This window comes from Papaver somniferum, unplaced genomic scaffold, assembly GCF_003573695.1.
Source record: "Papaver somniferum cultivar HN1 unplaced genomic scaffold, ASM357369v1 unplaced-scaffold_12, whole genome shotgun sequence".
Taxonomy (NCBI): domain Eukaryota; kingdom Viridiplantae; phylum Streptophyta; class Magnoliopsida; order Ranunculales; family Papaveraceae; genus Papaver; species Papaver somniferum.
This window is the reverse complement of record NW_020621047.1, coordinates 98,524-108,502: the sequence shown is the minus strand read 5'-3', so window position 1 is coordinate 108,502 and position 9,979 is coordinate 98,524. Positions and strand designations below refer to the sequence as shown.

The following is a 9,979-nucleotide window of genomic DNA, read 5'->3' as shown; positions in this document are numbered from 1 at the left end:
CTACTTCATAGGCTAGGCCGACACGTTTGACACATCTAACGGAAACCCCATGTAAGGTGTAGCTCTTAACCAAACACCAAAACCCCGTGTAACCAAACACTCTTTCTTACCGCAGCTACAAATCTAACTAACTGATGAATGCAGCCAACACTCTGTCACTTGGTAATAAACAAAAAGAATATATCAAAATAACCTTTTTTCTGGGGTGACCTGAGCAGTGAATCGTTTAAAAAAGCGGAAAATGGGTCATTTGTCCAAATTTTATTAAAACATGGTTCAAATGGACGGGTAAAAATTAGTATGGGTGAAATGGATACAAAAAAATAGTAAGGATGAAACTGGATGCATCCTGATATAAATTAAAAATAAGAAAAAATATTTGAAAATTGGTAGGATGAAACTGGTTACATCCTACCTATTTTTATATTTTTGTCCATTTGAACAGTATCTTTTTAATTTTTGTCCATTTAAACAGTATCAAAATGTACAAGTCTTTTTCATCCAGGAATTGTTGATTTTGGTCTTTTTAACCAATTTTGTGTCAAAAAAGTTGGTTATTTAGTAACCATTTTTGGTATGAAATAAGTTGAATTTCAAGGACATGATTAATATTTCCATAATCAAGTAACAAAATAGCTGGCTCAAAGGTTCCTATAATAATTCCATGAAAGAGGTGTAAGAAAATAGAAAATAGAGATAGAAACCTGCTGTCACAATAGAGGATTCTGGTTGGCTCACAGTAAATGTCTAACAACCTTCATGGCCAAACCAAAATCGAGTTCCTATATAAAGATCTAATTAAGTTGCAAAATCTAAGAAATTTTCTTTTTCGTTCCGCGTGATTGTTTCTAAGATATGGCTGGTTTTTCTTTCAAAAGAAGCTACCAGCATTATGCATTTTATCTTGTAAATAGTTTGTTAATACTTGTAATTTCCTTTTTTTCTAGATGACACACATGCCAGAATTGTTAATGTAGGAGGCAACTGCGATTTTTATAAAGGGAGTTGGGTTTACGATGAATCGTATCCTCTTTATGATTCACTTCAATGCCCATTCATCCCTGGAGATTTCCATTGTCTTAGTAATGGTCGACCTGACAAACAATATCTCAAATACAGATGGAGCCCAACTGGAGGATGTGATCCACCTAGGTTTGATGGCCTGGATTTGGTCAACAGATTTAAGGGTAAAAAAATCATGTTTGTCGGTGACTCAATCAGTAATAACCAGTGGGTGTCTTTTGCTTGCATGATTCATGCAGCTATTCCTAATGCAAATTTTACTACTTACCATGGCGTCCCCATGGCATCCATTAATTTTACGGTTAGTAAAACCTCTTTTATAAACACCCTTTTAGCTACATTTTATTAATTAGCTTATAAGTCGATTAATTCTTTGGTTTTCAAAAAGGATACTTACACCTTTTCATTTTGGCCTACAAAAAAATGGAGGTAGTATTTGTTGTCGTTCTCTTAATCAGACCATGTTCTATGCCTGGAACTCTATCCTTAAATAATCCATCTCTTATGGGGTAGATAGGGAATTCACTAAACACTTATTTTCTCTTTGTGATTGTAAGCTAGATTTTTAAACATTTCTTGACGATCTTCCTTAAAAGAAGGAAAACTGAAACCCATCACTGAAAGAGACTCAATGAGACCTGTTGTAGAAATCTTATTAGGTTCTTTCACCGATATCTGCATGCCTTTCAAATTTGAGTCAAGAGCATTGTTCGGAAACATCCCCGTAGCTTTGGATTTTGAATTAGCTCTTCTAATCGATCCTGGAACTGGTGCAAAAGAAGATGGCTTAGAGTTGCTTACCTCTGAATCTGAAAGAACTAGAGATGTAGCAACTTCTTCCTTTTTTCCGAAACCTTGAAATCTGTTGATAGATTCCATACAAAGAGGAAACAAGGGAATTGAGAGAGTAGTGATTACTTCGTCCTGCCTTGCCTTAGAGGATTATCATTCTCAACCTCGACACTCACTTTTAAACCTTCTTGTGATTCGAGCATAGGTTTACTAGAACTCAAAGCTATTGCAGCAGCTTGCTTCCTTACGGTGATTATGGAAGCTTGAGAATTAACCATTCCTTGATTACTAGCTTTCCCAGCTTTGCCCTTTTTTAACTTTTCTCTTTCGATATGTCCCCAACGTCTCCTTGTTGATATTATCGGAAACCCCCTTTATCAGAAGATGGCGCACTTGAGACAATGTCAGAAACCTTGCTTAATTCCATGGGCATTTCTTTGATCAAACCGTCATCCTTCATGTCATTAAGAGCATGAAAAGCATCAGATAACTTGATTCCAACTACATTTCGTAGTATCCACCGTCATGTTCACGTTGACAAGATGATCTTTATAACCAAAAGTACCAGCAGAAATTCTCTCCTCCTTGTCTTTGTATATCCAGGAAAGTTGAGATGTCCAAATGCATGGTCCATCCACAAGTAAACCGTTCACTTATATAGTTAAACCATTCGCTTTGTATTTTCATTTCACGTGAGCTTAGCTGAATATTGGCATAAGAAGTTGTTTGTATACGTTGCTTGGTTTATAGCGAGGGCATGCATAAGTTGTTTGTATACGTTGCTTGGTTTATAGCGAGGGCATGCATGGTAATACCTTCTTCGAATTTGTGCATGCAGGATCCTGAGTATAACATTTCTATACATTTTAATTTCAAACCATTCCTAGTTGAGTTAGAGGAGATACCTAAACGAATTATAAACATCGACAATCACAAACCATTCCTAGTTGAATTAGAGGAACGAATTCTAAAGATCGACACCATTAGCACGGGTGATCTGTGGAAAGAAGTAGATGTTGTGATCTTCAACACTTGGCACTGGTGGTTCCACAAAGGAAAAATACAACAGTAAGAAGTTTAATTCCTTAAATGTCTAATTCTACATGTCATCCATCCATTATATATCACTTCTGTTAGATAAAGATTTCCTTAAAAGTTTTTTGTTTGAAGTTGGGATAAAATTCAGGAAGGAAACAAGACATACAAAGATATAGATGATCGTCTCGCAGCTTTTGCAAAAGGTTTAACAACTTGGTCAACTTGGGTTGACAAAAATATTGACCCCAAAAAAACTCAAGTTTTCTATCAAGGAATTTCTCCTACGCATCCGAAGTAAGTTTTCTACGATTTATTTTCTGGATGTATGATTGCATATGGAATTTTTATATTTTTGTTCTAGATCACCGTTGAATATGAGGGTATTTGGATATCAGCGCCAGAAATATTTGAAAAGTCAATTCTAGAAATCAGAAGTAAAAAAAGAAAAAATTACAAAAAATTAAACAAAACAAAAAATTGTTGAAAATTCTCGAAAAAAGAAAAAAAATTCTGAACCTAACTTATGGCTTTTCTACTTCTAAAAAGAGTATAACACTCCCAGAGGGCTCAATTTTAACAAGATGGTTTCTAATATGTCGTGTATATCTAAACTGCGACTAATTCTTCTTTTTTAGGGGCAAGGATTGTGGTTTCCCACACACGACTTGTGCAGATCACACAACACCAATTAATGGTACTACATATCCTGGAATTCCAGAACCAGGAGTTGCTGTACTCAAGGAAGTGTTAAGTAAAATGTCGAATCCTGTCATTTTATTGGACGTGACAACCATGTCACAACTAAGAAAAGATGCTCATCCATCATATTATACCAATCAAGGTCGGACGCTTCGTGATTGTGGCCATTGGTGTGTGGCTGGGGTACCAGATACATGGAATCATCTTCTTTATGCATCTATTGTTGGCCGGCCAGAAACAAGAACGCATAGAGTTGATATGAATTTGCCCATATTGATAACCTAATGTCTTTGCACCCGAATGTTGAAAAAAAAGGGTTGATATATTTGGCTGGGATTTAATTAAGAGTTTGGTGTGAATCAAATATATATCTAATCGTTGCATGTGAAAGTTGATGGTAATGTATGGGTCATTCAGCGAATTTGCACATTTTCAATCACATTTTTCTGCCACTAAGAAAAAAAATTTGTATTAGAGGCCTAATATAACTCACAATGCATATTTTGAACCATAAAAAAACAGTCCTTAACTTAATTTAATCAAAATATGATACTAAATCCTAAAGAAAACTAACATATCAAACATTTGCAAGTGATCCAACAAAAGCAGGATGTAGAAATTCAACATACCGATTATTACAAATCTCTTTGAGACTATTTTTCTTGAGATCATAAGATACAATCTTGCCATTGCCAGGTAAAAGTATCAACGCTTTCAACTCATCTTCATCACCATTTCCTTCCACAACTACCTTTAATATACGGTAACGCAAGTATTGGCTAAAGGAAACACAACCATTTCCATACCGATTCGCTAATTCCTGCAATCGAACTAGAATTCATTTTTTCTTGTTGGAATGGAGGTGGTGGAGGAATCATTCTAAATTGTCTTGTGGAAGGGTTGTAAGTATAACGAGTTCCGTTACGTAGACCAAAAGGCCGATAGCACAAAAGAAGACCATTACAAGATTGTTGAATATATAATCCTACTAGTCCTTTTTTCACTTGGATTAGAAAACTGACATTAGAACTACTGATTTTGGCTTTATCACGAAAAATTACACCATAACTTGGTTGTTCATTATGTGCGTGACGGAGAAAACAGAATCCAGACACTGAAAGTTTGTTTTAATGAACCTGGTAATATTTTTGCTTGAAATATGAATCGGAGATGAGACCAATGTTTTGATACCGGTTTGAGAACAAGTAGAGTTTCGACGGGTAAACTCAAGAAAATCTTAATAAAAAGATCACTGCTATTGAATACTAAAGATGTTGATGATGATGAGTCTTCACTATTACCTGCTGAAATCATCGTCATCATCGTGTGCATGCTGGATAACAAAAAACAAATTTGTACTGATCAAAAAAAAAAAAAAAAACAAATTTGTGATGAGATTTTTGGTTAATAATAATAATAATAATAAAAAAGATGAAACTTAGGGTTATTTGTTCACTAAACAAGCCTAATGAACAGGCCCGAGTAACCCTACTTGACTATTAAATCCATTCACATCTTCTTCGATTGTTTGCACGAATTATTGATTTAGTGTCTTTGGAACAGAAATTTTGAAATAAGGGGTTTGATGTTTAATGCATCAAAAAAGATACGTATTACTAACCATTTTTTGTATGAACACAGCTGGCTCTTCCCACTGGGGTCAGTTGCCCCCGCCCATGTCATTTGGCTCAAAATTTTAGTTCAACCGTCGATATATAGTGTCATGGATTCAGAATAAGAAGCCATATTTAGAGAAAAATCGATGAAGTACCTGTAAATATAAACCAAATGATAGTAAAAAGATGAAACCAGGGTTGTTTATATACACCTTATACAAAACTTTGGACAACAAGGAAAACGACTTATACACCAAATGTAAGATCTTAACTTAAGACAAAAAGGATAACGACTTATACTGTCTAAGGCCTTTATTAGAGCCGATTTACTAAAGTAACCAAACAGGTCCATCATACAAGCCCATCTATCTCAGGCAACCCCTTTTCTTTATTTATTTTTGAATGATTTTTTAGGGACCATGGTCTTTTTGAGGGGACCGTGATTTTATTAGGCCACCTTCCTTATAGTGATAACAAGTGTCTTAAAACGTTGAAATGACTAACATACTCTTAATCTAATTTAATTTAAAACCAACCTAATAACCACCTATATATATAACCACCACCTCCTCTCACAACCACCGCCCACCACCGCCGATTACCACGACCACCACCTCCGATTATCACCACCACCAACCACCGATTACCACCGATTACCACCACCACCGCCGATTACCACCACCTCCGATTATCACCAGCACCAACCACCGATTACCACCACCACCTCCTCCCGCCACCACCACCACCACCTATTTAAGAAATGTAACAACATCAATGCAATCACATTTAAGTTCGGTTACATAATAATTTTATCGAGTATAAAAGACGTCAGCCGCAACCTGATTCTGCCATGGGACCACTCCGTAGGTATTTTCCAACAAACTCTTCGCTTTAATTTGATTTTGATTGCTTCAATCGAATAGAAATAATCAAAATAGGGTTTTAATAGGAGTTATAGAGCCATGTTCGGTTAGGTTGATTTTCCAAAAAACCCTAGTTTACTAACCGAACTTCTTGAAAATGAAGAACAGGAAGAACAGTTCGGTTCTATTGGATTTAAAACTAAGTCACCGAACTCTCTGTTCGGTTGTTTCGCAAAAAAATTTAAAATTACAAAGTAAACGAACTCCACCCTTAGAACCGAAAAAAAACAAATACAGTCTAACCGAATTGTGTTGTTGTGGCCACTAGGTTGAGTTCCAAAATAACCGAACTTAGCCAATAGAGTTCGGTTTGTTCGCAAAAAAATTTAAAAATACAAAGTAACCGAACTTAGCCAATAGATGCTGGAACTTCACATTTTTTTTGTTTGTTAAGTTCGGTAACTTCACAATTTTATCGCAGAAACCGAACTCAGAGTTCGGTTGGTTAGCTGTTAGGATCAAGTTTGCGAAAGAACCGAACGTTGTAAACTTATATACTCTTATATTACGTAAAGTTCGGTTAGATCAAAAGTGCATGCAGTTTTCGAACCAACCGAACTTTGTACACCAAAGTTCGGTTAGTTAAGAACCAACCGTACATAACGCTGTAACTCCTAGAAATTATTAGAGAGTTCGGTAACCTGCGTGTTTCGAACAAGTAACCGAACTACACTTTCAGATGAGTTCGGTTACTTGTTCATCTCACGGGGCAACCGAACTACAGCTTCAGATGAGTTCCGTTACTTGTTCTTCATATAAAGTAACGGAACTGTTCAAAATCCAGTTCAAATCCAGATCATTTTGAAGATTAACAAATATTCTAGGAGAGGATGGAGATGAAGAATCAAATGGGTTTTCATCATTTGAATACTCAAACTTAGTGAATTGGAAAAAAAAATTATTTTCCATGTTTTTCTCCTTCATCTTCTCTAACTCTGCTCTCTCAATAATTCTACTCAACTAATAGTAAACTCATATTTTAATTTAATCTCACTAATTATTTTTAACTGAATCATTCACTAATCATAACCTAAAATTAATTAAGAGGGTATATTAAGTATTAAATAAATAACGAGATATGGGGTGACCTAGAATTACTTCTAATGCCTTTACCCAAAATAAAACCATGGTCCCCCAAAAAAACCATGGTCCCCAAAAAATCGTTCTTATTTTCTCGGGCCATGAGTTAAAACCCTAAAGGTGTTACTATCCATCCACAAAAAAACAATCAAAATAAAAGTAGCACAAAACCCCCAAACTATATGAATATTTAGGATTTTTGTATCAATATCCATCACTACCATCACCAACCACCACCACTACCATCGCCAACCACCACCACCATATCCACCATCAACTACTACACTACTAGCAACCAACACCTTATCCACCAACAAATATTAGCACTACCATCACCATAAGAAGCACCACCACCAACCAACACCGCCACTGACTAGAAACAATACCACCAAATTTGGTTTCATCATAAACTTACTGTTTCATCATTAAAAAAATTGGTTTCATGATAAAAAAAAAATAGCCAAAATAATATGAAACCAATTTTATTTGGGGTTTTTGTATGAATTTTTAAAAAATTAGAGTTTTTGTATCACGTTTGTTTAATATGGAGTTTTAATGGATCTCAACATTTGAATGGGTTTTTTGTATTCCAATTTTGACCACCTTAGTGTTTTACTACTAGTTCTGAAATATCAAGTAACCTAACTTACTTTATGAATTTTTTCTTTTTTTCTTTTTGAAGCATCATGTAACCTAAATTACTTGACTTTCTGTCCAGTGTCCAGTGTCACTCAATGGCTTGCTAGTTGCTATATAAAGCAACTCAAAGTGGAAATTACTGTCAGAATGTGGCAAACCTTGAGAAGACCTTAGAGGATGTTTGGAATTTGGATATACATACGGAAGCTATCTTTTAGAAGTTAGTTTGGGAACAAAATTATAAAATGATTTTTTTTCCCGAAATCATAAAAGAAAAATATGGGCAAGAGTGGTCCAAAAATCCCAACATATTCAAAAGGGAATATACAAAATTACAAAGTCTTCCCAATGATAGAATATAATGCTTATCGGATGATTCTTGTAAGTTTTATTTGTTGAGCACCATAAACGGGTAAGTCTCTAACAACTAAACCAACTCATCCCTTATCTTGGATTTACCACCACGAGCCCAAGCATCACTATCTTTCCAAATCTCCTAGATGATCGCATAAGGAAGAACATTAATAGTATCTTATTGCCTCTCCTTACTCTATAAAAGCTCCAGCCCTGAAATAAATAAATGAGTAAATGTCTTTGGCATGAGACATGCAGAGAGTTGAGAAGGTAGTTCCATGAGTAAAATGCCCATTCACAGTGAACAGAAAGATGATCGCAAGTTTCTTTATTTCTTACACAAACTGGACATATAGGGGATTCGACATATACGCCCAGCGACGGAAGCAGGATTGAAAATTTAGGTGGGCTAAATCAAATATATTAGGCTAAAAATGAATTTTTAGGGTGGGCTAAAAAAATTTCCCACAAAATTTTCCTTTGAAAAAATGAAAATTGGGTTGTATTTAGAATTTTTGGGGTGGCTGGAGCACACCCAACCCACCCTCAAATCCGTCATTGTATACGCCTCTAAGGGAAGGATGCTTCTTTTCGGAATTGAGTTGTGCACAGAATACCACCGGAAAAAGTTGACCTTCGGTGGAGAGTTCTTGTTAGAATGACTTATAGAGGCAAAAAAGTTATTTTTGGTGAATGATATTACATTTTTCTTGAAATTCAACTATCCAAACGCCGAAATCCCGTCTAACTAGATGTTATCCAGGGATTCATAAGAGAAAAGACGGTGGAAATGAGCATTCGCGTACAAAAAAGCAAAAAAAATCCAATCAATAAGGCAAATTTGGCAATATTATTGACTCTGAGAATAACCTAAAAAATTCGCTATTGTTGAGTGACTTAGTAAATTCGAGTCATATAGTTTATTTTTGAAGCCTATTATATGGGCTCCAAACTTTTGGTTTTTAGGGCTCACAAGATGACAAAATAGGACAATGAAATAGTAATCAACAAAACCTTTTTAACCTATTAATTTTTTAATGGTAATATCCTCCATTAATTAATGCTAATAATTAAATTATTTAAATTAAATATGATTAGTGATTAAGTTAGATTAATTCATAGTTAGGGTTTGAAAATCAAATCAATTTTTCTTTTAATTTCGGGTGTTCCTTTATATACCCCTAAAAACACTAACTCTAGCCCTAACCGTTAGTTATGTTAGTTATAAAGTAGTAAATATGAAAATCTGTAAATTGTTCGAAGCTTTGTATATCGATACCCCTCTAGGTTTGTTGTATGGCCATACAAATCGAAAAAAATAAATAAATTCCAATATATGCATATAGATAAAGTCTCTACAAAATAATTACCAAACCCATTTTTATTAGTCGTTCGATAATATAGAAAAGAAAAATATTAGGTCATGGAAGAACATAGATGAACCCGTACTGATCAAAAAAGAAAGAAAAAAAGAATCCTAAATAACTCAACCGTGGAATGGATCCCGTTTGGAAGGTTTGGAGATCGAACCATACCGTGATGAACTCAAGGTTTGTGATTTAAATATAGGATTGATTGGAGTAGTTTTTAAGGGCAATTCCTATGGCAATCAACAAACTTATTGTTTTGTTGAGCCACGTTGATGAACAAACTGCATTCTCCATCATGGGTAACAAGGAAAAATTAACAAATATGATGTTTTGGGGTCTCACTAGTGATTTTATTTATATAAAATAATAATAATTGGGTCCCACTGATGATTTTATTTATATAAACTAACAAGAGTTGGGTTCCTCAGATGATTTATATAAAAAT

At 34.9% G+C, this 9,979-nt stretch overlaps 2 protein-coding genes across 2 annotated transcripts; both read left to right on the top strand.

Moving 5' to 3' along the window:
• Positions 1 to 855: 855 nt before the first annotated feature.
• LOC113330899 (protein trichome birefringence-like 43) lies at positions 856 to 1,372 on the top strand. Its single transcript, XM_026577693.1, has 2 exons — positions 856 to 862; positions 948 to 1,372. Exons 1-2 carry the CDS (start codon positions 856 to 858, stop codon positions 1,370 to 1,372), a joined length of 432 nt encoding a protein of 143 aa, XP_026433478.1.
• Positions 1,373 to 2,620: 1,248 nt separating this feature from the next.
• On the top strand, positions 2,621 to 3,837 carry LOC113330897 (protein trichome birefringence-like 42). Its single transcript, XM_026577692.1, has 3 exons — positions 2,621 to 2,883; positions 2,986 to 3,147; positions 3,489 to 3,837. Exons 1-3 carry the CDS (start codon positions 2,621 to 2,623, stop codon positions 3,835 to 3,837), a joined length of 774 nt encoding a protein of 257 aa, XP_026433477.1.
• The last annotated feature ends 6,142 nt before the right edge of the window (positions 3,838 to 9,979 follow it).

What these genes read in the sequence shown, in the direction of transcription:
- LOC113330897 (XM_026577692.1), top strand. Translation starts at nt 2,621, where the DNA reads ATGGTAATACCTTCTTCGAATTTGTGCATGCAGGATCCTGAGTATAAC. An exon ending in CACAAAGGAAAAATACAACA is followed by an intron (nt 2,884 to 2,985) that starts GTAAGAAGTTTA and finishes TTTTGTTTGAAG; the next exon opens with TTGGGATAAAATTCAGGAAG. An exon ending in ATTTCTCCTACGCATCCGAA is followed by an intron (nt 3,148 to 3,488) that starts GTAAGTTTTCTA and finishes CTTCTTTTTTAG; the next exon opens with GGGCAAGGATTGTGGTTTCC.